Source organism: Paroedura picta, chromosome 2 (genome assembly GCF_049243985.1).
Source record: "Paroedura picta isolate Pp20150507F chromosome 2, Ppicta_v3.0, whole genome shotgun sequence".
In the NCBI taxonomy this organism is placed as follows: domain Eukaryota; kingdom Metazoa; phylum Chordata; class Lepidosauria; order Squamata; family Gekkonidae; genus Paroedura; species Paroedura picta.
In genome coordinates this window covers 172,929,429-172,956,372 of record NC_135370.1, presented here as the reverse complement: position 1 = coordinate 172,956,372, position 26,944 = coordinate 172,929,429, and the positions used below count along the sequence as shown (strand labels likewise).

The window sequence follows — 26,944 nt, the reverse complement described above, 5'->3', positions numbered from 1 at the left end:
CCTCCAGGGCGTTCGTGTGGGTTTCTCCCTTCTGCATTGTGTCTACACAACAACCTTGCGAGGAAGGCCAAACTGAGAGGGTGTGTGTGTGTGTGTGTTCTAGTCCAGCTCTTCAAACATTATACCCTACTGGCTTTGTGGCTGTTCCTCTTTATGGCTGCTGCTTGGGTATCTTTGTTTAGTCTAGCACAGGGGTAGTCAAATTGCGACCCTCCAGATGTCCATGGTCTACAATTCCCATGAGCCCCTGCCAGCAAATGCTGGCAGGGGCTCCTGGGAATTGTAGTCCATGGACATCTGGAGGGCTCCAGTTTGACTATGCCTGGCTAACATTTCTGCCTTTCTTCCCATCTTTAAGCCGATTTGGCACTTTTTTTGGGGGGGCAGAGCTGTAGCTCAGTGGTAGGAAGTCCACTTGCCATGCAGAAGGTCCTGGGTTCAATCTCCAGCATCCCCAGTTAAAAAAAACAGGAAGAAGGTGATGGGAAGAACCTCTGGCTGAGATTATGGAGAGCTACGGCCAGTCTTGAGTAGACGGTGCTGACTCTGATGGACGAATGGTCTGATTTGGTAGGAGGCAACTTCATTTGAGTTCATAATCCTCAAAGCGGTTCACAAGAATGCAGTCGGTTAGGGAAGTCCTGGTGGGGGGTCACTATGGCTTCCCTAGGGACCATGCTGGGGAGAGGTGCCACCTGGGGAGAGGGGTCACCTGTGAGTGTCCTGCATAGTGCAGGGGGTTGGACTAGATGACCCAGGAGGCCTCTTCCAACTCTGTTATTCTATGATTCTAAATTCTATCTAAACCTCCGGAAGAAGTTCCTGACAGTCAGAGCGGTTCCTCAGTGGAACAGGCTTCCTCAGGAGGTGGTGGGTTCTCCATCTTTGGAGATTTTTAAACAGAGGCTGGAGAGCCTTCTGACAGAGAGACTGATTCTGTGAAGGTTCAAGAGGGTGGCAGGTGACAGTGGATGAGCGATTGGGAGTGTCCTGCATAGTGCAGGGGGTTGGACTAGATGACCCAGGAGGTCCCTTCCAACTCTATGATTCTATGATTCTAACCTGTGGCTGCCTCTTTGACTGCTATTTAAGCTTTTTGAGGATTTCGACCTGGCAAAGCTGCTCTCTGGGCTGTTGGGTGGGCGGTTTAGGTCAGCTTCTGATGGGCTTCCTCTGCAGGGGGAGGAGGGACCTCCTGCCCAGCCAACCTCCTCCGATTCAGCCACCCCCATGACAGTGCACCCCCCATGTCCATTTAAGAGTGTCATCTTCGGGCTGGGAATTTCCTCGAGGTTTGGGGGCGAAGCCTGGGAAGGATAGAATTTGGGGAGAACCGATCCCTGTAAACGAGAGATCAGTCAGAATTTCAAGTCAAGTCTTTATTATTACGGTACTAGACCAGTAGTCGAATTACAAGGTACATAAAAACAAGATAAAAGAATCATTGTCAACTAAAATATTATAAAAAAAAGATAAAGACATTCCAGCTATAAGAATCATTCTGGTTTTAAAACTCACAAGCATTATCTCAAGCAATTGAGACTATCTCTACCTAAGTTGCTCCGAATCCAACCAGCTCTTCCTTGTTTTGATTGCTCTCCAAGCAAATCTGGCCTCAACAGAAGTTATTTCTGTGCTTTTGTCTGACAACGTGTCTATGATTGCCTCTGAGTTGGGCTTATTCTGTAGGGAATTATAAGTTTTCCCCTGAATTTATCGTATAGCCCAGTGGTCCCCAACCTTTTTGAGGCTGGGGACCGGCAGGGCAATTGCCACCCGCGCATGCCATGCATGCAAGGCCTAAATCGCGCATGCGCGGCACTTTTGCGCATACACGCATGCGCAAAAGTGCCACGCATGCGTGATTTCGGCCGCGCATGCGCAATGCATGGGCATGGCCCTGATTCCCTCTCCCCCCCCCTTCCCGCAGTAAGAAGCTTCCCGGGCTGCAAGCTTGCGGCCTGGGAAGTTTTTTACTTCGGGGGGGGCGGGGAGAGGGTGCCGCGGCCTGGCGCCAAGGCCTTCGCAGCCCGGAACCGGGCCGCAGCCCGCAGGTTGGGGACCACTGGTATAGCCTACATTGGAGTAATACATGTTCAGATGTCTCAGAATTTCAGGGAATCTCCAGGCCCCCGCCTGGAGGCTGGCAGCCGCGCATTATGCCTTCACGCAAGTGCTCATCCGTCCTGCGGGTCCTGCTGAAGAACCGCAGGTTCTCGATCCTAAGCTCCTCCTAGCCTCTCCTTCCTTCGCTGTGCGTTTAACTGGGCGTTTGCCGCGGCATTACGTTGACGGTGATTCCCGAGGAGTTGCCGATGCGCGTGTGGGCAGAGAACCTCGTCTGGTGCCGCTCCTTCACCCTAATTAACCGCAGTAACAGTTTGTGTTCACACAAGGAACGGCGGCAATTGTGAAGCGTGGTTAGAGAAATCCTTGTCGTGAAGGCAGCTGGGAGGGGCGGGGAGGGGGGGGGACACCCGGAAAAGCGCCCTGCTCTGAAACGCTGCTTTGTCAGCAAGCAGGCTGTTGGAAAGACCGTATTTCCGCCACGATTAAAAGCCGGGCCTTGAATCGGAGTTGATTTGGAATGAACGCACGGCCTAATTAGAATTTCTGCGGCTTCTGTTTAGGTGAAAGTACTGGAGACGGGGAATTAGATCTGAGCGGAATCGACGACAGAGAAATAGATATGGTAAGAATGCCTCTCTTCTCCCCCGCCCCCCAAACCATCATCTCTCTGCACACGTGGAACCTGGGAAACGTAGCAGGAAAGGTTTGCTCTTTCTACCTGGCCACCAAAGAAACTGCCCCGTTCCGGTGATGCAGAAGTAGCAGCTAGGAACATTCAGGGAGTAGGAGAAAGCAGCGCCAACACGCTGGAAAGTGTGCAGATGTGAATAAGATCCAATGCAGCAAGGATAAGTGTCAGATTCTGCTTTTGGGTAACAAAAATGAGAAGCACGCTTACTGGATTTATTTATTTATTAGATTTTTATAGCACCCTTCCATACGGCTCAGGGTGGTTTACGTCAGTGGTCCCCAACCTTTTTCCGGCTGGGGACCGGCGGGGCAACTGCCCCGCCTGCGCAGCGCTGGGCCGCACATGCGCAATGCGCGTACGGCCCAATGCAATGCGCGGGCGAAAGTGTGCATGTGCGGCACTTTCACGCATGCGCGAAAGTGCCGCACGTGCGCAATTTCGGCTGCGCGTGGCGCAAGTGCACAATGCGCGGCGCGGCCCTGATTCCCTCTCCCCCCTCCTCCCGCAGTAAGAAGCTGCCCGGGCCGCAAGCTTGCGGCCCGGGGACGTTTTTTACTGCGGGGGGGCGGGGAGAGGGAACCGCTGCCCGGCGCCCTGGCCTTCGCGGCCCAGCACCGGGCCGCGGACCGCAGGTTGGGGACCACTGGTTTACGTAGAACATCAGGAGGGATACATGGATACATGGAACGACCTAAAATACAGCATAGTCAAATACAACCAGGGGCACTTTATGAAATCCCCAGATGATTATGAGCATTTTGCCAATGTGATACTACAACTACTACTATGACAGTATATTGGAAGAGCAACCACTGATGAAGATAAAACAGAAAGCGGGTCACTTAACCTGGGATCCCGTTTTGGTTGACTCTTTATGTTTGACCATTTAGACCAGGGGTAGTCAAACTGCGGCCCTCCAGATGTCCATGGACTACAATTCCCAGAAGCCCCTGCCAGCAAATGCTGGCAGGGGCTTCTGGGAATTGTAGTCCATGGACATCTGGAGGGCCGCAGTTTGACTACCCCTGATTTAGACTTTATGTTATAACCTTTTCACTTACAAACATAGAGAAGACTCCTGTATCATTGCGCCTCGCGATTTCCTTTTTTCTTCTGAGTCCACATTGGGGAATCCACGGTTCTATACTTGATTAGTCAAATACAACAACAATAACAGTGGTTCTGCGTTGACACATTTTCAGTGGCCTTAAACAACAACAGTATAACAGGAATGGTAACTTAGCTAAGGCCCCCAGAGAGGTCAGGCTGGTCCGGGCCATGGAGGGGATGCCCGGGGGGGACCTGTGGGTGTTATTTGGGTTTGGTGGGTCTCAGGCTGATGCCTGGTGGAGGAGCTCCCTTTTGCAGGTCCCGCGAAATTGTGGTTCAGGCTACCTCTGGATGAGGGATAGACTACCAAGCAGCAGTGGACGTGAACAAGAACTTGGGGTACGGATGGGCTGCATGCTAAGTATGAGCAGTCCATGTGATGCAGCAGCAAAAAAGGCTAATGCAGTGTTGGGGTGCATCCACAGAGGCATAACATCCAAAATCATAAGATGTCATAGCCCTGCATTGGTCAGGCTGTGCCAGGAGTCCTGTGCGATGTTCTGGAGGCCTTACGTCAGAAAGGATGCAAACAGAACAGAGCATGTGCAGAAGAGAGTGACCTGGGGCCTGGAGACCGAAGCTTTACAAGGGAGGGCTGAGGGGCTTGGGAATGTTCAGTCTAGAGAAGAGGAGGTTGTGGGGGAGGCATGATCGCTCTCTTCAAGCATCTGAACGTCTGTCTCTGTTCCTATTGGCAACAGAGGACAGGACTCACAATAATGGGTTTAAATTACAGGCAGAGAAGTGCCAGCTGGATATTTGGATTCCCCCCACAGTCCAAGTAGTTCAGCAGTGGAGTGGGCTGCCTAAGGAGGTGGGGAGCTCCCCCTCACTGGCCGTCTTCAAGCAGCGGCTGGACAGATCCTTCTCCTGGATGCTTGAGGCTGATCCTGCACTGAGCAGGGGGTGGGACTAGATGGCCTGGATGGCCCCTTCCCACTCTAGGATTCTAGGAGTCTAGTTCAGCAGTGGAAGGGGCTGCATAAAGAGGTGGGGAGCTCCCCCTCACTGGCCGTCTTCAAGCAGCGGCTGGACAGATCCTTCTCCTGGATACTTTAGCTGATCCTGCACTGAGCAGAGGGTGGGACTAGATGGCCTCCAGCTTTACGATTCCGATGTCAAGATTCCCTTTCCTTCGTCCCCAACATTGGCGGACGTGGTGACCTCTCTCTTCTGGTGCCCTCCGAATTGGTTGCCAAGCCACATTTTCTTGGTCTTCTTCCTCGAAGTTTCCCCCTCCCCTCTTCCCGTATGGATGCCGCCTGAAGGCCCCAGGCAGACAATCCGGTTGTTCTTTGTGGAGGAGGCAGAAAGGGGAAGGAGGGAAGCCGAACGGCTCCGGAAGTGAAGTATTGTTTTGCCGATTCTCCTTGGGAGCTGCTAAATGCACGCTTTTCCTCCCCTCTCCCCTCTTTTCCCTAGTATATACTTAACGAAACGGAAGCCAAAATAAAAGCCGAACTCTGGATGAAGGAAAACGCAGATTATCTGAAAGAACAAAAGGGTAAGTTGAATGACTGAAAGTCTCCCTTTCCCGTGATTCATGTGGAGAAGTGTTGGGTCTGAAAACATTCATTGACGTGATTGAGCAGCTAATTGTAGAGTTAAAACACGTTAATTTTTGATTTTTTAAAATAAAAACAGGACATCACTTGTCGCTGCTGACTTATTCCTGGTTCAGTTTCCCGTCAGTTCTCATGCTCTCCGTGGCATCAGCCAAAGCTAGGAGGACAGCTCAGGGCTGGGGCTTAGGTACGGTTGCCAACTTCCAGGCAGAGCCTGGAGACCCCCTGGAGTCACCACTGATCTCCAGAGATTAATCCCCCCTGGAGAAAATGGCTGCTTTGGATGTAAGGCTTTATGGCATTATGGTTGCCACCCTCTGGGCAGTGCCTGGAGAGCTTCTGGGATTATAACTGATCTCCAGGGGTCATAGATCCGTTCACCTGGAGAAAATGGCCATGTTGAAAGATGGACTCTGGCATTGGCCCTCCCCTCCCCAGAACCCACCTCCTCTGGTCTCCAAGGATTCCCAACCTGGATTTGGCAAACTTAAGAATCTCAGTTTCACCTCTGACCCAAACTACTTGATGGCCTTAGGCAAAGCTGATCACATTCACTCATGTATATTGAACTGTCACCCCTTTGTCACGCCAGTGAGCAGATCGCTTACCCTTAGACAGCCATATACTCTAGAGCAGGGGTAGTCAACCTGTGGTCCTCCATATGTCCATGGACTACAATTCCCAGGAGCCCCTGCCAGCAGGGGCTCCTGGGAATTGTAGTCCATGAACATCTGGAAAGACACAGTTTGGCCACCCCTGCTACTGTTCATCCTCTTCCATTTTATTTTCCCGATAGCCTTGTGTGGTAGGCTAGGCTGCTTGCCCAAGGCCACTCAGAAGAATGGGTACTTGAACCTGGGTTTCGAGCACTTTAGCCATTACATAGAATCATAGAATCATAGAGTTGCAAGGGGCCATACAGGCCATCTAGTCCAACCCCCTGCTCAACACAGGTTCAGCCCACTACACTGCCTCTTGTTAGGGCGATAATATGTGGATAGTAATGCTGGCAATTTTACAAGGCTGTCGTGCGGACTATCACAAGATCTTTATAGAGCAGGGGTAGTCAAACTGCGGCCCTCCAGATGTCCATGGACTACAATTCCCAGGAGCCCCTGCCAGCATTCGCTGGCAGGGGCTCCCGGGAACTGTAGTCCATGGACATCTGGAGGGCCGCAGTTTGACTACCCCTGGGATAGAGTGATCTGAACCCTGAAAGGATTTATAGACATACATTTATTTATTTGTTTGTTTGTTTGTTTGTTTGTTTATTCGATTTCTAGACCGCCACTCCCAGCGAACCGGCTCACGGCGGTTTGCAGCATATCTATTAAACATCGTACGTAAAACCCACCAAAAAAAAAATCCCCCAAATCTTGCTCCAAATAAACCTAACAATAGATTGCAAGAAGACACCATAAAACAAGATGGCGGCACAACTGACCGATCTCCCCAGCTTCCAATACCGTTGATTCGGGGGGGCTGGAGTGGCTAGGGTTATAGATCACAGCAGGGGAGTTCTTTAGGTCTAATACGCCAGAACCAGGGCACAGGGACTTTGAAATTCCCCAGCACTTATGTCAGGTTGTTGTTTGAGAACTGCCTTTCATTGGTTGGCTGTGTGGATCTTTGGAAAGCCAGCTTGGCACAGTGGTTAAGAGCGGCGGCCTCTAATCTGAAAAACCGGGTTCGATTCCTCGCTCCTCCTCCACATGCAGCCAGCTCGATGCCCTCGGGCCAGCCTCAGTTCTCTCAGAGCTCCCTCAGCCCCACCTCCCTCACAGGGTGTCTGCTGTGGGGAGAGGAAGGGAAGGCGATTCTCAGCCACTTTGTGACTCCTTTGGGGAGTGAAAAGCGGGGTGTCACAAAAACAACAAGCCAGCTCTTTGTTTTGTGTTTTATGTTTTAAAAAAATATATCATTCATGCAAATCTGAAGTCAGCTGCTAGGAAGCTTTTCTTCCTTGTGTGCTTTCAGGGTTTTTTTCTCCCCCATCTGTGCTAAATAATGTAAGAATTATTTTAGCGGATAGGTTAACTAGTCAGATGGCTGACAAGCAAAAAAGGAAAGGAAAGAAATGTTCATAGCCTTCCAGAATATTCTCTGGATAACACCTGTGTTGTCATGCGGCTTCTTTGTTTCTCTCCTGTTCCAGAAAAAGAAGCGAGGATCGCAAAGGAGAAAGAGCTCGGCATTTATAAAGAACATAAGGTAGGAGTATTTTCAGAACAGGCAGATTGCAGGCGATATTGGGCGGTTTTGTTCCCAGTGCACAGCTCTATACGGCGGGTTCTGCAGCAGCCCCGTCTCCTGACTGAGCGATGTTACCTTATTTTGTAACTAGTGAGAAAGCCCGCCACAGGCCTGAATGCAGCAGGCGCTAGCAGGGCATCTGGGGGCCAAGGCCCGGTAAGGTGAAGAGTGGAGCAGCTTCCCGTGTCCCTCCTCACCTTCCTCCCTAAAGGTAGCGTTGGGAGTGCGTGGCGGTGTCGGGGCTGGTGCTCCTCACGTGCGCGGTCCTGGGGCGTGCGTGCGCTGCCGTCGCGACCTCGTTGGTGGCTTGCAGTGGCCGGTGGCAGTGCAGGTACACTGCAAGAGGGCGGGGCTTCCAATGTCTCGGGGCAGCGGACGGCAGCCGTTCCCCAGGGGCAGCAGCTCCTCGGGGCCACTGGTGCCTCCTTGCAGGCAGCAGCATGGGCTCATTGCAGCCATCGCTGCATCCGCAGCCAGCGCTGCCTGCTGGGGGCTGCCGCTACCTAGTCCTCACGGTCAGCGCTGCTTCCTCGGCGGGTGGCGGGGAATGTGTGGCGGAAGGCAGCGCATGCTCCTGGCCCTGTGGCTGGGTTTTGGGGTGGGAGCTCCAGGGGCCAGCCGAATCTGGCCGCAACCGGATTGGCCCACCACTCCGGAAACAGTCCAGACACCAGAAGTGTCCTAGACCTTTTCCAGAATATATAGAGGCACTGTTGTTACAGATGGGCTGCCTGATTGGCTGCAGGTTTTGACTGTACTCCGCCTAGTACTCTGCCTAGAATCCCGGACACAGCACTCGATCTCGGAACACGTAGCCATAGAGATCCCTGCGACGTTCACCTCTAGACATGACTTCTGCAACTCTCTTTACGCGGGCCTGCCCTTACCTGGAAAATATAGCTGGTCCAGAACACAGCAGCCAGGATTCTCAACACCTTGAAGGCCTGAGCTCCAACAGCTGCAATGGTTACCATTTGAATACCAAATCAAGCTTAAGGTCTTGATAACCACCTTTAAGGCCGTTTGCGGTTTGGGTCCAGTGTACCTGAGAGACCTCCTCTCTGCCTATGCTCCCCCAAAGAGCGCTACGCTCAGCCAACACCAACCAGCTAAGGATCCCTGGCCCCACAGAAGCACGTTTAGCCTCAACCAGGGCCAGGTCATTCTCAGTCCTGGCCCTCGCCTGGTGGGATGAGCTCCCAGAAGAGATCCGGGTCCTGCAGTTCCGCAAGGCCTGCAAAATGGAGCTCTTCCAACAGAAATTGGGTTGAGGCCAGTGACGACCCCTAGCGGGCCCCCAAGATCCCCTCCCATTAAGATACGCTCATTCCACAGGGGTGCGACTTCATTCATCCATCCATCCATCCATCCATCCATCCATCCATCCATCCATCCATCCATTCATTCATTCATTCATTCATTCATTCATTCATTCATTCATTCATATTTATATACCGTCCTCCCCGAAGGCTCAGAGCGGTTTACATAGAACTGAGAACTATACAAGAAACCATACATATAACTATAACATCAATATTATATTAACTGATAATAACAGAGTAGCAGTATAACATTCAACAATAATAATACAAACAGGTCCAGGAATCTTGGTGGATACCTGAGGAGAGGGGGGGGGGCAGGGGCCCTGCTGATGTTGTTGATTGATTGTGCCTGGCCTCAGCCAAATGCCTGGTGGAGGAGCTCCTTTTTGCAGGCCCTGCGGAACTGTTTAAGCTTCGTCAGGGCCCTGATCTCCTCTGGGAGCTCGTTCCACCAGGTAGGAGCCAGAACAGAGAATGTTCTGGCCTTGGTCGAGACCAGGCGGACTTCTTTAGGGCCAGGGATCCTTAGCTGATTGGTGGCAGTAGAGCGCAGAGCTCTTTTGGGGACATAGGCGGGGAGGCAGTCCCTCAGGTACACTGGGCCCTGACTGTGTATGGCCTTGAAGGTAATTACCAGAACCTTTAGCCTGATCCAGAATTCAACTGGTAACCATTGCCGTTGATGGAGGATGGGCCGGATGTCACTGTGATTGACCTTCCGTTGTTACTTATGTGATGTTCCGCTCGTTAAAGTTGCCGCATTGTTAATGACACTGCTATCGAGCTATATTGCACTGTTTTACGCAATTCATGTACTTTGTGAACCGCCCTGAGCCTCAAGGGAGAGCGGCATATAAATCTAAATAAATAAAAATAAATGAAAACAATAATAGTCCAAACAGTAACTGAAGCAGAATCTACATCTAGTGGCTCCTTAAAGACCCAACAAGAATTTCACGGTATAAACTTTTGCAAGTCAAAAGCTGCCTTCACCAAGATAGCTTTGGCTCTTGAAAGCTTCTACCCTGAAAAATTTACTTGGCCTCTAAGGGGCTACAGCACGGCGGTTTAGCATCCGCTCGGCATGCAGACGGTCCCAGGTGCAATCCCCGGCGTCTCCAGTTCAAAGGACCAAGTAGGGAAAGACCTCTGCCTGAGGCCCTGGGGAGCTGCTGCCAGTCAGCGTAGACAGAACTGACTTTGATGGATGCATGGCCGGATTCAGTATAAAGTAGCCTCGTGTGTGTTCCTGCATGCTGCCGAACTGAAGCCTTGCTCTTCTACTGCAGACCAGCACGGCTACCCACCTAAACCAGTCAATCTTGGTTTCAATGCGAGCTTTTTTGAGAGACAGATCACTTCTTATCATAGAATCATAGAATCACAGGGTTGGAAGAGGCCATACAGGCCATCTAGTCCAACCCCCTGCTCAGCACAGGATCAGCTCAAAGCATCCTAAAGCATCCAAGAAAAGTATGTCCCTCAACCTATCTTCATAGGGCTTGGTCCCTTGGCCCCAGATCATCTTCCTCGCTCTCCTCTGTACCCTTTCAATTTTATCTACGTCCTTCTTGAAGTGAGGCCTCCAGAACTGCACACAGTACTCCAGGTGTGGTCTGACCAGTGCCGTATACAATGGGACTATGACATCTTGTGATTTTGATGTGATGCCCCTGTTGATACAGCCCAAAATGGCATTTGTCTTTTTTACCGCTGCAACAAGCTCACAGTGGGTAGGTTTTAAGGTGTCACTTGACTTTTTTTTTTTTTTCATGGATTGACTGAACAGGCCTTGCGGCATAGCGGAATATACCTTGCAATAAGATAGGAGTTAAAAACCAGCACGAGAATATACCACAACTAGTTGTTAAGACCGTTTTAAAAGCGGGCAGAAAGTAGGCGGCAGGCCTCTTCCTCCTGCCCCCCACTCCCCAACTCCTGGGGGGGAAAGATGGGAGCCGGTGCTAGGGCTTCTGGCATCTCACCAGCAGCAGCGGCCAGCGAGCCCCTTACTGAGTGACCGGACAGTCTTGCAGTGGTCAGGATGGGTGCTTCTGGGGTGGCCGCGTCCACCCCCTTTGCATCCCCTTGTCTTGGCGCAGCAGGCAGATGCCTTGGGGCTTCCGTTGGCAGGTCTTGGGAGAGGAGGGCAGGGGCTGGGTGGGAGTCGGCATCAGGCACCCCTCCTGCATGGGAGCCGCAACAGCATGGGGCTGGAAGGGAGAAGCATCCCCAATCGGGCAGGAAGCAGTACCCCTCGCTCTGCGGCACTGGTTCTCAACTTCCCTAATGCCGCGACCCTTTAATACGGTTCCTCGTGTTGTGGTGACCCCCAACCATAAAACTATGCCAGGGTTCTTTCACAGATATTAAACCCAAACTGACCAATGGCGTGAAGATCCATGGTTCATGATTGCATATAAATTGGGTTTTTTCCCCGGGGTTTCTCAGTTCAGTTCTGCCTCTTGTCCCACCATGCCGATCTCACTCTTTTCCACTGCTCCAGACAGACGAATGCTCTATCTCGATCTACCCCGCAAGGCTGTTGTCTAGATGGCGCCCCCCCCCCCGGCCAAGCTGCTTGCTCTGCCACAACCGCTGTGAAAGGGTTGTTTGACCCCCATAGGGGTCCCGGCCCCCCAGGTTCAGAACCACTGCTCGACGGGGACACAGGGGGCCTGTGTGCACCCCCTCTTCCTGCACGGGGGACGGGTGGTGAGGAGGTGTCAGGGGCCAGCAGCGTCCGCGGTCGGCATATGAGGTGTGTGTGGGGGGGGTGATGGCAGCAGGCCTCCTGGCGCCATCTCTTGAGCTGGGGGTGAGCAGAAGTCTGCGGCAAAGATAATAATCATCGCTTTTTTAAAAGACTCGTCCCAAATGCTTTGTTTTCTTCTTTCAGTTCCCCCCGCCCCCCGCATAGCCTAAACGCCGTTTCATGTTTTCATAATAGAATTGTCTATGAGGAACGGAATACAATATCCATTACAGTAACTTGAAGTGATGGGCATGTTACCCTTCATAAAGCATGTAATATGTGTATTAATTACTACAGTCGAATGGAAACGAGGGAAGATGGCATTTCGCGGATATGTTCTCCTCCTCCTTCCTCTTGCCAAGGGTTCCCTGCACTCCCCATTCAGCGATCTTTCAGTGGTTTTCTGCCCTCGCACGAGAGTTTCAGTGACAGCGCTGGGAGAATGAGGCTTACCCACCCAACGTGCATTCAAGGGAACCACCCCTCTCTATTTCCCTGGCATCTGGACAGAAATACTCTGTCATAAGTCTTTTCGCGGCTTTCCTGGGCTTCGGCTTTAGGCCACAGTCCTGTCATTTTCTTCAGAAAAGCCCTTCTCTGTCTGTCTGCCTGCCTGCCTGCCTGCTGATCTATCTGTCTATCTGTCTGTCTGTCTGTCCGTCTATCCCTCCCTCCCTCCCTCCCTCCCTCGTTTGTTTATTATTTATTCGGACTGGGAGTGGATAAAACACCCCGTGCAGACTCAACTCAGCTTCCCTTGTACATGACTGTGTTTTTTCAATCTGAGTTTGTTAGCCACATTTTAAACATTTTCTTAAGAGCAGTGCACCCATAACAGTGGCCTGTTGGCAGTGGCTACTCCCATGCAGCACGAATGGCACTAGGATGCTGATTCCTTGTCAGGAAACCTGCGCACAGAAACCGACTGCTACTAGAACAAAGTTTGAATCGAGCGGCACCTTTACGACCAACAAAGTTTTATTCTAGACGCTTTTGCAGGCACTCAAACTGATTCAGACCAACCTGGCTCCTCACCTAGATTCAAATAGATACTGAGCTCCCTAACTCATGATTGGCACTTTTCTTTTCAAAGGACATTCTGTCTCCCCCGCCTCCATCCCCCTAGAACAAAACAAGACAATGAAACATTGTCTGATTAGTGAAAGCGTCTCTTTCAGGCCATGTTTGTACAGACCCAGCACTATCTGAATAATTTTTACAACTTGGGAATTTTTTTTTAATTTAAATCCCTGGAACAGAAGCATGTCCTGAACTCCCACACCCTTGTTTGCACCGCATCAACCTTTGTAAGCCTTTCTTATTTATTGATTTGATTTGATTTGATTTCTATACCGCCCTTCCATATGGCTCAGGGCGGTTTACATACAACATCATAGGGGGATACATGGAACGAGTCAAAATACAACATAATATACAACAAGAACAACCCAACAGAGGTTCTCAGAACAACTTCAGTGGTCCCAACAATAACAACATACAAGCTAAACTCCCTAGAGAGGTCATGCTGCTTCAGGCCATGGAGGGGATGTCAGAGGTGGGGCGACCTGTGGTCGGTCTCAGGCAAATGCCTGGTGGACGAGCTCCCTTGTGCAGGCCCTGCGGAACTGTGGGAACTCTAAAGATTCAGGGACTGCTTGATGGTTCACCTGTATTGTGCCTCGTGGAACCTGCCAGGAGGCATTTGGAAACAAATGCATAAAGTAATGTTTCCTGTTGGTCTGGATGGATACAGAAGCCTTTATTGGCATTTAGGAACAAGATATATAAAATACCAGGGGGCCAAGCCCGTTGCATTCAGGAATACAATGGGTGCTAGATTGGGTGGGTTGGGGTGGAAGAACTCTGCGGAGAGCCTTCCCCTCACTCCATGATCTGGAAAGGTTGCAGGCATCTGGCAGGGACCTGCAGCCTCCGAGCCTCGGAGGGAAGTGGAAGGAGGAGGGGGTGGTCGGGTGGGGGACGGAAGGCGATTGGCTGGCTGCTGGACAGACAGGCCAGCCAGTTGGAGGAGGAGGCACTCAGGGGCGGGACAGCCGCCCTGAGTGGGTGCTAAGTGGCACTTAAGCCATGAGACATGCTCCTCCTCCAAGCCCTTACCAGAAATACATTAAGTGGAGCAGAGTTACCATAAAACAGTGTTACTCCACTCTGTTAAGAACTTGGAATTAATTTTTAAAAGGTTCCCGAACAACGCCGCAAGACAAGAAGTTTGTGTAGAAGCAGAGCCATGTGCAAACCACCTCTGAACATCTCCTGTCTTGAAAACTTAATGGGGTCAGTTGCAACTTGGGGCTCCAAAATGTACCATGTGAATGTACCATGAAATCCTAGCTTAGCTTCCTAGGCTAAACCCTACCCAGGAGGGTGTCAATGGGGAGGGAGATACCTGCGAGATCTGCTTGTCACCTTGCTGGTATAGAGTCAGGGAAACACCTTTCCTTTCTTGGCTAGTGCGCAGAATTCTGCTTTAACTTCGGTTACCGCAATGTCTGGTCTGTGCAGGGCCCTTTTTGGAAAGCACCATCGCTTTTAACCTGACCGATGACCACTCCGTTCTCAGTTCCTAGGCTCCTCCTTTGCACCTGTCCTGTCTCCGTGATTCTGCATTCCAATTCAGACTTAACATCTCTAGTTCTTGATGGACCTCTTTCTTTGTGTTGCACAGCCTGAGTGTAGTTAATGTTGTTCTTCTGGGCAGCTGTTTCCCAGAGGCGCGCGTTAACCTGAGCCTGCTTACCGGCAGATGTCGGACTTCCATGTATTCCACTTGGCCGCCTTCACCGATCCATAGAACAGCGGTCCTGCGGGAACTCTTGAACACAGCTCTCGACTTTTGCTTAAACCGCAGCTGAGTCCCTCAAGCATCCTGGGGCAGCCGGGCCTGTAAAACTTCTTGGCATTACTGTTGCTTTCCAAACATGTACAACGAGGTTCATAACAACCCAGCACGTCGGCTTTCTTGAGTGGGAAAAGGATATATTTTTGAGTCGGAGTATTGAGACTTAATTTCATCCTCTGGTCTTAGGAAAACTTATTAATCGGGAGGTATCTCCCTCCAACTTGGGCCGGATCCAGCAACAGAAAACTGGGAGAAGGAAAGAGGGCACGTCTCTGTGTGAGGTGTAGTGGTGGGCAAGCCACAAAGATTATCCCCCTCCCCATTAATGTCGAAGGTGTCTTGAGTCGTGACTCTAGAACAAAACTGAATGTGATGGAAGGAAGGTTGTGAACAGGGCTTTCGGAGTCAGTAGGTAATGCAACCCGGCCAAGAAATTCAGCGGCTTTCATTCGCCTTCCCTCTCCCCACAACAGTCACCCTGTGAGGGAGGGGAGGCTGAGAGAGCCCTGAGATTACTGAAGAAGAAGAAGAGTTGGTTCTTATATGCCGCTTTTCTCTACCAGGAGTCTCAAAGAGGCTTACAATCTCCTTCCCTTTCCTCTTCCCACAACAGACACCCTGTGAGGGAGGGGAGGCTGAGAACGCCCTGATATCACTGCTCGGTCAGAACAGCTTTATCAGTGCCGTGGCGAGCTCAAGATCACCCAGCTGGCTGCATGTGGGGGAGTGGGGAATCAAACCCGGCTCGCCAGATTAGAAGTCCGCACTCCTAACCACTACACCAAGCTGGGAGAGCACAGGTATAATATGTGCTCTCTATTGGGTCCTCGTAAGGACCTGATCTGCTGCATTGTGGGCCAGTTGGGGTTTCCAGAGCAGCTTCTGGGGCAGCCCTGTGCACAGCAAGTTGCAGAAGTCTATGTCGGAGGTGACAGTTGCAAGGATCACGGTGGCTAGGTCAGGCATCGATAGATAAGGTGCAAGAAATTTGCTTGATTCTAAAATGAGTTCAGGCATCCAGGATCTGGATTCTTTGCAGGGCTGGCACCTCAAAGCGATAAAACCAGGCCAGACTGGCCATGGATTCTGGGTATTTTTGGAGGGAGCAATCATCTGGGTGTGGAATTCGGGTCCCTGTGGGTGGGCAGGTAGTTGTGAATTTCCTGCGTTCTGCAGGGGGTTGGACTAGATGACCCTGGAGGTCCCTTCTCTACGATTCTGTGATTCTATTCAATGTCCCCAGCGAGGCTTCTTCGCAACAGAATATTTTTACCCATCAACTCGTCTCAAACCAGCTGGTATTCAGGTAATAATCACCCCACCGCCCGTCCTTCAGCCCCGCGCAGATATTGCTCTAATTGTCCTCCGAAATTAAAATTGTTCCTCCTTCTCCTTCTTTTTAATTAAGCCCAAGAAGTCTGCGAAGAAACGGGAGCTTATCCAGGCAAGCACAGCGGGAGAAGCGATTGAAAAGATGCTGGAACAGAAGAAGATCTCGAGTAAAATTAATTACAACGTGTTAAGGGACCTCAACAGCAAAGGAGGCAGCACGCCGAAGAAAGAGGACGACGGCGGCGATGACAGGGGCGCCACCAAGAAGCTGTCGAGGAGGAGATCTCTCGCGGCTCGGAATGCCGCCAACTCCGTCAACACTGTGGGGAAAAGGTAACGCAGCATTGTTCATTTGCACGGTGAGGATCGGGGGGCCTGGAGATTGCTAACGGTTCTTTGACACCGAAACGCTTCAGATTTTCCCACTTGCCTTAACACTTCTTGCTTTATGCCGGCACCTGGGAGCCAAAAATCAAATTTCCTTCTTCCGCCCCCTCCTCCTCTTCTGCCAGTCTCCTATCTTTGGCTGGCAGCTTCGTCATGGATTAATCAGTGGCATCGATAATCAGTGTCACGTGAATGCCACTGCCAGAACTCTGTCTGTGCCCCCCGCAGGGCTCTTCGCTCTGCGGGTATGAATCTGCTGGAGGTCCCAGACCCCCGGGACATCCGCAGGGCCTTAATGAGGGCCAAGGCCTTTTGGGGTCTGGCTCCAACTTGGTGGAATGAGCTCCCGGATGAGCTAAGGGCCCTGATGGAGCTATCAAGTTTCTGCAGGGCCTTAAGACATAGTGTTGCATGCTTCAGCCGCTTCGGTGAGCACCGAAGCCCAAGGCGGGCAGCACCACGGAGGAGAAGGGAGGGGTGGTGCTGGCACTCTGGTGCCACCCCTCCACACTGTGGCGCTGACTGCCTCGGGCTTTTGTGCTCCCTGAACCAGCTGAAGCGCTCCGGAGTGCGCAACTGTAGTAAGATGGAGCTCTTCCACCAGGCATTTGGTTGAGGCCGGGAGAGTACCTGGAGTTACGAACTGGGATCCCACCCAATGTTGAGCTCTGCACACCTGGCGCAGTATATCTGAGCCTAACTGGTGCTTTTAGATCAGGCACAGTTACTAGAAGGTGTACCGGAACAGAGGGTAACCTCTGGTTTTTACCGCCATCTGGGGATTTGTACAATTAGATTGTTGTATGTAGCAGAGCCTCTTGTGGCGCAGGGTGGTAAGGCAGCCGGAATGCTGTCTGAAGCTCTGTCCATGAGGCTGGTAGTTCGATCTCAGCAGCCGGCTCAAGGTCGAATCAGCCTTCCATCCTTCCGAGGTCGGTAAAATGAGTACCCAGCTTGCTGGGGGGTAAACGGTAATGACTGGGGAAGGCACTGGCAAACCACCCCGTATTGAGTCTGCCATGAAAACGCTAGAGGGCGTCACCCCAAGGGTCAGACATGACTCGGTGCTTGCACAGGGGATACCTTTACCTTTACCTTTATTGTTGTATGTAATTGTAGTTTTTACTGTTTCATGACTTAATGGGGTATATTGCTTTTATTGTTGTAAGCCGCCTCGCGCTGATGTGTTCAGGAGAGGCCGGGTATAAAATTAACTCATAAGAGGGTTGCATACAGCCACCGATGTCCCCAAGTTTTCTGCCCCCTTTTCTCCTTGTCCCCAGCAATTGGATTTAATATAAGTCGACACGATCGGTGTGCTGAAACTTGGACTTCCTTTCTTTTAAAATTAATTTTGGTTTTTTTTTGGGGGGGGGAGGGGAGTGGACGGTTCTCATCTGCCATGACAGCGTGTTGTGATATGATTCGTCCTCTGCTAGTTTTTTGTTCCGGTTTTCTGTTTCTAATTGGTGCCTTAGATAAGAAGCTTAATAGGAAACAGACATCCCCTGTGAGTAGTGTGTTCCTCAAACGAGAGAAGGGGGGGGGGAGAAGAAGAAGAAGAAGAAGAAGAAGAAGAAGAAGAAGAAGAAGAAGAAGAAGAAGAAGAAGAAGAAGAAGAAGAAGAAGAAGAAGAAGAAGAGTTGGTTCTTATATGCCACTTTTCTCTACCCGAAGGAGGCTCAAAGCAGCTTACAGTCACCTTCCCTTTCCTCTCCCCACAACAGACACCCTGTGAGGGAGGGGAGGCTGGGAGAGGCCTGATATCACTGAAGAAGAAGAAGAGTTGGTTCTTATATGCTGCTTTTCTCTACCCGAAGGAGTCTCAAAGCGGCTTACAGTGGCCTTCCCTTTCCTCTCCCCACAACAGACACCCTGTGAGGGAGGGGAGGCTGGGAGAGGCCTGATATCACTGAAGAAGAAGAAGAGTTGGTTCTTATATGCTGCTTTTCTCTACCCGAAGGAGTCTCAAAGCGGCTTACAGTGGCCTTCCCTTTCCTCTCCCCACAACAGACACCCTGTGAGGGAGGGGAGGCTGGGAGAGGCCTGATATCACTGAAGAAGAAGAAGAGTTGGTTCTTATATGCCGCTTTTCTCTACCCGAAGGAGTCTCAAAGCGGCTTACAGTGGCCTTCCCTTTCCTCTCCCCACAACAGACACCCTGTGAGGGAGGGGAGGCTGAGAGAGCCCTGATATCACTGAAGAAGAAGAAGAGTTGGTTCTTATATGCCGCTTTTCTCTACCCGAAGGAGTCTCAAAGCGGCTTACAGTCGCCTTCCCTTTCCTCTCCCCACAACAGACACCCTGTGAGGGAGGGGAGGCTGGGAGAGGCCTGATATCACTGCTCAGTCAGGACAGCCCTATCAGTGGTGTGACTGGCGCAAGGTCACCCAGCATGTGGGGGAGTGCAGAATCGAACCTAGCTCGCCAGATTAGAAGTCCGCCCTCCTAACCACTACACCAAACTGGCTCTCATAAGGAACATGGTGCAGCATAGGGGTGCCAGCCAACACAAATTCCCGGTACTCACCAAGTGGGCAGGGCCAGGTGGGGCATTTGCCTAGCAGGGCATCCGATTGGCCGCCCGAAATCGGATTGGCTGAGCAGATAAAATCATGTTGTTTCAGAGGCAGCCACTCCTCTTTCACAGTGTTCTTTTTAAAAAAAAACTTTACCCTCACCCTCCTATTGGCGTTCTCTGTGCGCGTTGGTCTGTTTCTTGCAGCACACATTGCTCAGGCTGCCTGCTCATGGGCTTCCATGTGACATTGGATTGGCCACTGTTGGAAACGGGATGCGGGACATTATGGATTGCCCGGGTGTTTTAAGCTGCTGCATTTAAAACAGCTGTTGTATTTAAGACATGCACAGCAGGAACCGTACTCCGTTCTTACTGTGCTTTAGGCTTCTGCTGGTTCTACACGGAGAGCGGAATTGATTTGGGCCAAAGCGCCAGAGTCCACTGGCCCTGAAGCTTCCCCTCCAGCATCCAGATCATGCCGTGCGGTTTTTCCGGGAGAGCTTCATACCCACGGAAAAGAATCGGTTGCAAGACTCTCTTTCCCCTGGGCTGATGACTCCCTGTCTGGCTCTGGCCCCTGCAGGGCGGAGGCGCTTTAAGAACCAGATGTCGAAGGAGCGGAGCGATGCAAAGTGACAGGTCGAGCCGTTGAAGGCCCAAGGATGCCGCTTGAGCTTCCAGGGCCGCTAAGACACTTTCTGTTCGCTGTGTGATAAAGAGTAATCGGCTCCATATAAGCCTTCCCGGGTCGCGTACAACCCTGCTGTGCGTGAGAACTGGAGGATGTAATTTATGATATTTTTTTGTTGTCAAGTCACAGGTGACTTCCGGCAACCCCAAAGAGCCTTCAAGGCTAGAGGCAGTTTTCCGCTGCCTGCTTCCGCTTCCTTGGTGGTCTCCCATCCGAGTACTCTCTGCTTAGCTCCTGAGATCCGAGGAGACTTGGCTTTCCCTGTGCCGCTTGGGCCAGGGCAAAGTGGTGGAAAGCACTGTCAAGTCAGAGTGGACTGATAGAGACCCCAGAGGGTTTTCAGGGCAAGAAACCTCCAGAAGTGGTTTGCCGTTGCCTGCCTCTGTGTGCCAGCCCTGGATTTCCTCATCCAAGCGCTAGCCGCTGTCAACCCTGCTTAACCTCCGAGATCTAGAATCATAGAATAATAGAGTTGGAAGGGACCTCCTGGGGCATCTAGTCCAACCCCCTGCACTGTGCAGGACACTCACCACCCTCTCGCGCATCCACTGTCACCTGCCACCCCCTTGAACCTTCACAGAATCAGCCTCTCCGTCAGGTGGCAATCCAGCCTCTGTTTAAACATCTCCAAAGATGGAGAACCCACCACCTTCCGAAGAAGCCTGTTCCACTGAGGAACCACTCTCTCAGGATCTTCTTCCGGAGATTTAGACGAAATTTATAATCATAGGATCATAGAGTTGCCCGAACTTCTTCCATAGATTGAGATAGAATTTCTTTTGGATTAACTCCATTCCATTGGTTCTGGTCTGTCTCTCCGGGGCAAGAGAGAACAACTCTGCTTCATCCTCTACATGGCAGCCTTTTAAATACTTGAAGATGGTTATCAGATCCCCTCTCAGTCGTCTCCTCTCCAGGCTAAACAGCCCAACCTCCCCCAACCTTTCCTCATATATCTTGATCTCCAAACCCCTCACCATCTTTGTTGCCCTCCTCTGGACACGCTCCAGTTTGTCTACATCCCTTTTCCACTGGGGTGCCCAAAACTGAACACCGTATTCCAAGTGAGGCCGAACCACAGCAGAGTAAAGTAAATCAGAGTAAATCAGATGAGATCGGGTTAGCCTAGGCCACCTAAGTCAGGGTTTCTGTACGGCACACCTTAATTTAACAATTTGACTTTACAAGAGCCATACTTGGTTCTGGGTTTTTCCCCCTGTCAAGTCTTAGCCAACTTACAACAACCCTGTAGGGTTTTCATGGCAAGAGGTGGCTTGCCATGGCCTGCCTCTGCATAGCCACCCTTCATTTCCTTGGGAGGTCTCCTCTTAATCAGGGCTGAGCCTGCTTCTCTTACGAGATCTGATGAGGGGGAGTGGCTAACTGGCAGAGCCTCTGCTTGGCATGCAGAAGGTCCCAGGTTCAATCTCCAGCATCTCCAGTTACAAAGGATCAGGTTGGAGGGGATGTGAAAGACCTCTGCCTCTGACCCTGAAGAACTGCTGTCCTTCCAGGCCAGGCTGGACTCTGCAGATTTTTGGGTGGAGGGATCACTTAGGCATGAAACTGGGGCCACCGTGGGTGGGCAGGTAGTTTTGAATTTCCAACCTTGTGCTGGGGGTTGGTCTAGATGACTCTGGAGTTCCCTTCTGACTCTATGATTCTGAGTAGATAATACTGAATTGGATGGACCAAGATTCTGATGTAGTATAAGACAACCTCATATGTTCATGTGTGAGATTGTAAGACAAACCTCTGCTTCTGATATAATTTGTCACCCTAACTTTAGAGCAGGGGTGGCCAAACTGTGGCTCTCCAGATGTCCATGGACTACAGTTCCCATAAGCCCCTGGCAGGGGCTCATGGGAACTGTAGTCCATGGATATCTGGAGAGCCACAGTTTGGTCACTCCTGCTGCAGAGTAAGGGTTTTGGTTTTGGTTTTCATAAGGACTACCATAGAAAGCTGGACCAATGTCCCATGTGCTGGGCCCATAACCTTTTGTTGGCAGAGTAAATAAGTCATTGAAGTTGCACACACTGTATTAAGAATAGAAAAAAGGATTTATTAAAGAATTACCATGCAGAGGAGAGGCAGAGACAGGGCTGACTACATGCCTAGCTGAGAGAGAGAGATACTGGAATTGCTTCTTCCGGGAAGAAGCAGGAAATAACCCTTAAGAGTAGCAATCTGCAGACGGACAAAGAGTGACACTTAACAAGAGAGAAGGTCCTGACCTCGCTATCCTATCTAGCACTCTTCTTGCTGCCCCCTGCAGGATCTTCTTCTCTTCTTTGTACACCAAACATTGCCTATTCCAACACCGTGTACCTCCATGTTTTATCCATTCCACCATAAGGCAGCGGTCTCAGGGCAAGAGAGATGGCAGAGGACATGTCAGAGATATATACCGCCTCTGAAAGTAATAAGGAAAGTTGCTTGTATAGGCTATCTTCCATCCATTCAACGAATATATTTTCTAAAATTACTTTTTGCTACCTTATTGGAATGTTTCTTCAGAGCCTCCTCCCTGTGTTGACTAGGCCTCAGCGGGTGCCTTTATTTTCCCCTCCCATCAGCTTGCTTTCAAGTGCCAGGCGGCTGCCTGGGTATCGTCAGTCCAAATCTCCCATGTTCCCAGCCCACTCAGTGTTCGATTGTGGTGGCGACCCAGCTATTTCCTTTAGATCTGACTAACCATTGTGGTTTCCCTATTCCCTGCTCAGAATCTCTCGTCGATGCTTGTTTCCAGCACAGTCAGATGTTTTCACAGATCTTCCCTCCTGTGTTCAGCACGGAGATAACTCAAGGTAGAAAAGATTCCTTTCTGCTCGGTTAATGTAACCTTTGGGTCCCAGAGAGTTAGAGCGTTTGAGAGTCAGGCTCTGCTTTCTTTCTGTACATGCCTTCTTTTTGAGAGATTCCCTGTTGATGTCAGAGATGCGGAGCAGGAAAGTTTCCACCCCAGATCTACAAATTGAGCTTCTGAGTTTCCAACAGTTGTTGGGGCTGTTGTTGTGTGAAGGTTGTGGAAGAAGAAGAAGAAGAAGAAGAAGAGGAAGAGGAAGAGGAAGAAGAAGTAGAGGAAGAGGAAGAAGAGGAATAGGAAGAAGAAGAAGAAGGAGAGGAGGAGGAGGAGGAGGAGGAGGAGAAGAAGAAGAAGAGTTGGTTCTTATATGCTGCTTTTCTCTACCCAAAAGAATATCAAAGCGGCTTACAGTCGCCTTCCTTTTCCTCTCCCCACAACAGACACCTTGTGAGGTGGGTGAGGCTGAGAGAGCCCTGATATTACTGAAGAAGAAGAGCTGGTTCTTATATGCCGCTTTTCTCTACCCAAAGGAGTCTCAATGCGGCTTACAGTCGTCTTCCTTTTCCTCTCCCCACAACAGACACCCTGTGAGGGAGGGGAGGCTGAGAGAGCCATGATATTACTGAAGAAGGAGAAGAGTTGGTTCATATAAGCCACTTTTCTCTACCCGAAGGAGTCTCAAAGCGGCTTACAGTCACCTTCCCTTTCCTCTCCCCACAACAGACACCCTGTGAGGGAGGTGAGGCTGAGAGAGCCCTGATATTCCTGCTCGGTCAGAACAGTTTTATCAGTGCTGTAGTGAGCCCAAGGTCACCCAGCTGGCTGCATGTGGAGGAGTGTGGAATCAAACCCAGCTCGCCAGATTAGAAGTCCGTGCTCCTAACCACTACACCAGACTGGCTTAATGTGGAGTGTGAGGAGTGGACACTCCCCCCCCCCCCAAGTGCTTGTGTGTCAGAATCACACAGAGCTGGAAGAGGCCACCAAGGGCCATCCAGTCCATCCCTCCACCTTCTTGGGGATTTAAATGTCCCACCCTCCTGACAGGCGCTCATCCAATCTCCTCCTAAAACCAGCCAACGAAGGAGACTCTGCCAACCTCCGTAAGTGGAATCTCCATTCCTGTAACTTGAACCCGTTGCTCCTCGTCCTTTCCTACAGGATTAAAGGTTTACGGCCGGCCTTTTAAAATTTTCTTTCCATTACTCTAAGTGCGGCGCACCTTACGCCGCATGCATAAATTCCTTTGTTCGGCAATATTTTTTTGGGATGCCGTGCATGAATCTCTTTGCTCACATTTGTTCCTCTGAGGTGTTAACAGATAAATGCATTCTCCACCCCCCCCCTTCCAGCAATACAATAATCACGGTAATTTATGTGCAATTAGGAACTAAACACACTGTGCTTCTCCCTGGAAAGTGAAGCATCTTGTGTGTCTCTATCTATAAGTCGAGGAGCACAAACCTCACTCACCGGTTTCATTTGCGGTGAATTAGCATCTCAGTTTTAACTTCAGTGATCTTAAATATAGGGCAGATTTGTCGCTTACAGAAGCAGAGGTTCGTCTTACAAGCTGTGGTTGAATCAGTCCTTTCAATGCCGAACTTCAGGTTTGCTTTAGGGGATTTTTTGCCATGAAGTCACAGCTGACTTATGGTGCCCCTGTTGGGTTTTCAAGGCAAAAAATTTCAGAAGCATTTTGGTTCGCTGTTGCTTACCTCGACGATACAATCATGGTATTGCTTGGGGCTCTGCCATTCCAATCTGAGCCAGAGCTGACTCTGCTTAGCTTCTGAGATCTATGAATTTCTCTGGACCACTCACCCAGTAGCCAGAGCTGACCCTAAGTACCTTCTGAAATCTGACAGATTCAGGTTAGCCACTTCTCCCCAGCTCCCCCCTGCTCTGCTCTGAATTTCCCCATTCCACTCACACCAGTAGCTTTAGTATTATGTCTCCATCATGGCTAACCGCCACTAATTGTCACTTTATTGGCAAACCCATTTCTGAAAGAGATGGTGAACTATTCGTCCCTGCTAACTGGGCAAAGAGGCACCTTTGCGGTGGTGACCATCTGAAATCTAGCAGGGACAGAGCAACTCTCCTTATTCATCCCAGTGAGGCCTTTGTGGCAGTGGCTGGTTCATGCTGGGAGGACAAGGGGGAAAAAAAAGAGAATATGTACTATTTTCCAAATCCCAGTTACAGTGGGGAAACCACTTAGGGCCCGCAGTAATGGGTTTAAACTATGTGTAGAACAGTCCTGGCTGGATATCAGGAAAAATGTTTCGTAGTCCAAGTCGTTCAGCAGCGTAATGGGCTGCCTAAGGAGGTGGGGAGCTCCCCCTCACTGGCCATCTTCAAGCAACCACTGGACAGATCCTTCTCCTGGATGCTTGAGGCTGATCCTGCATTAAGCAGTTGGTGGACTAGATTGCCTGGATGGCCCCTTCCCACTCTAGGATTCTATGGGTCTAGTTCAGCAGTGGAAGGGGCTGCCTAAGGAGGTGGGGAGCTCCCCCTCACTGGCCATCTTCAAGCAGCGGCTGGACAGATCCTTCTCCTGGATGCTTGAGGCTGATCCTGCACTGAGCAGGGAGTGGGGCTAGATGGCCTCGATGGCCCCTTCCTTCTGCGATTCTGACAACCTTTTACAGGAACTCTTCAATATTTCAGGCAGAAGCTCTGTTTAACAGGATGATTTTTACAAGGAACATACTACTTCTGTGGCGAGGGGGAAACTCCGAGGCAGCCTGTCCTGAATTGCTTTTTAAGCAGAGCATCACAAGGGACATCCTGTCACTATAGATGCTGTACTGATGCCAGGCTAAGCCCGAAGGAAAGGCTGAGATACGTTCCCAAGCCCTGTGAGGAAAGGCTGAGGGACTTGGGAATGTTCAGCCTGGAGAAGAAGAAGTTGAGAGAGGACAGGGTGGCTGTCCTTAAGTATCTGGAAAGTTGTCACTTGGAGATACCAGGGAGGTGGTCTTTTACAGAATAATTCATCAGTGGAATCGGCTCTCTAAGGAGGTGGTGAGCTCCCCCTCCCTAGCAGTCTTCAAGCAGCAGCTGGACGGATTCTTATCATGGATGCTTGAGGCTGATCCTGCTTTGAGCAGGGGGTGGGACTAGATGGCCTCTATGGCCCCTTGCGTTCTGTGATGACCTGGTGTATACTTTGAATATGCTTTCTGCGGGGATAGATCCCAATGGGTAGCCCTGCTAGTCTGCTTGTAGCAGTTCAAAAGAGCCAGAGTCCAGGAGCACCTGAAAGACGAACACAATTTGTGGCAGGGTAGGAGCTTTCATGAGCAATGGCTCACTCCCCAGATGGGTGAACTGTTTCTCTACTGCTAGCAAAGAGCCAGACACGTCTGGAGCACCACAAGCTAAGCTTAGCTATTGTTAGGATGACATTATGCTCTTATCAAGAGATTCCTTAATAAGTTGAAGTTGGTCCTTCAATGTAAAAATCATTGTCCCTTGAAAAAGCTGTAAGGCGAAACGCGTTGGGACTTGTGTGAAATAATAAGAATAAAGAATCACTGAAGAGAGAAGACTCTACGTAAGTCCAATGTTGGCATTGCCTGGCAGTATTAGATGATCTTGCGTGCTTTTTCTCAGAAATTTTGAACCTTTGGGGAGGGGGAGCGGGATAAGGCAGTGTTGTTGTTGTTGTTGTTGTTGTTGTTGTTGTTGTTGTTAGGTGCGAAGTCATGTCCGAGCCATTGCGACCCCATGGACAATGATCCTCCAGGCCTTCCTGTCCTCTGCCATTCCCCAGAGTCCATTTATGCTCCACCGACTGCTTCAGTGGCTCCATCCAGCCACCTCATTCTCTGTCGTCCCCTTCTTCTCCTGTTGTTGTTGTTATTGTTGTTAGGTGCGAAGTGATGTCCGACCCATCGCGACCCCATGGACAATGATCCTCCAGGCCTTCCTGTCCTCTGCCATTCCCCGGAGACCATTTAAGCTCCACCAACTGCTTCACTGACTAGTTCTGACTTCTTCTAAGGCAGTATATATATTAAATAAATATCTGCAAGTTGATGACTCTTTGAAGGGGCAGGGAAGAGTTCCTTTGAGTCTTGAGAGCCAGCATGGTGTAGTGGTTCAGAGTGGCAGACTCTAACCTGGAGAAGCGAATTTGATTCCCTACTCCTCCCCATGCAGCCAGCTGGGTGACCATGAGCTAGTCACAGTTCTTTTAGAGCTGGCCCGCAGAACAGTTCTCTTAGCGCTTTCTCAGTCCGACTTACCTCACAGTTATCATTGGTAGAAATCATTTCTTGATGTGCTGTCCCTCTTTTAAGGATCTAGCACAGGCTGTCGCAACAAGGGTTTTGTGAGACCCTGGGGTTTCTTGACAGCCCTGGAAGGGTTTCCCAAATGGATGGAAGTAAATAAATTTTTAATATATTTTTAAGATTAGTTCAACATTCATCAGGCGATATGACCATATTTGGTCATATTGCCCCCCCCCGCCAAACGGCCAATGATGAACCTGGAGGGGGTGGGAAGGGGCGGGGCCCCCAGTGGGCGTGTCCACAGCTCTGCTTCCCAACCATATTCTGCACG

General features: G+C 50.6%; 1 protein-coding gene and 1 non-coding gene across 3 annotated transcripts in view; both read left to right on the top strand.

Moving 5' to 3' along the window:
• Positions 1 to 26,944, top strand: part of BRF1 (BRF1 general transcription factor IIIB subunit) — a 307,644-nt gene that overhangs the window by 220,642 nt on the left and 60,058 nt on the right. For both annotated transcript variants that reach the window (XM_077323870.1, XM_077323871.1), the window contains exons 12-15: positions 2,631 to 2,692; positions 5,294 to 5,375; positions 7,592 to 7,647; positions 16,035 to 16,291. In XM_077323870.1, coding sequence (XP_077179985.1) covers positions 2,631 to 2,692; positions 5,294 to 5,375; positions 7,592 to 7,647; positions 16,035 to 16,291 — 457 coding nt within the window. The remainder of the gene's footprint in view (positions 1 to 2,630; positions 2,693 to 5,293; positions 5,376 to 7,591; positions 7,648 to 16,034; positions 16,292 to 26,944) is intronic.
• Positions 24,395 to 24,528, top strand: LOC143831053 (small nucleolar RNA SNORA48). The gene has a single exon (XR_013228688.1). It is a non-coding gene; the product is annotated as a small nucleolar RNA SNORA48 (small nucleolar RNA).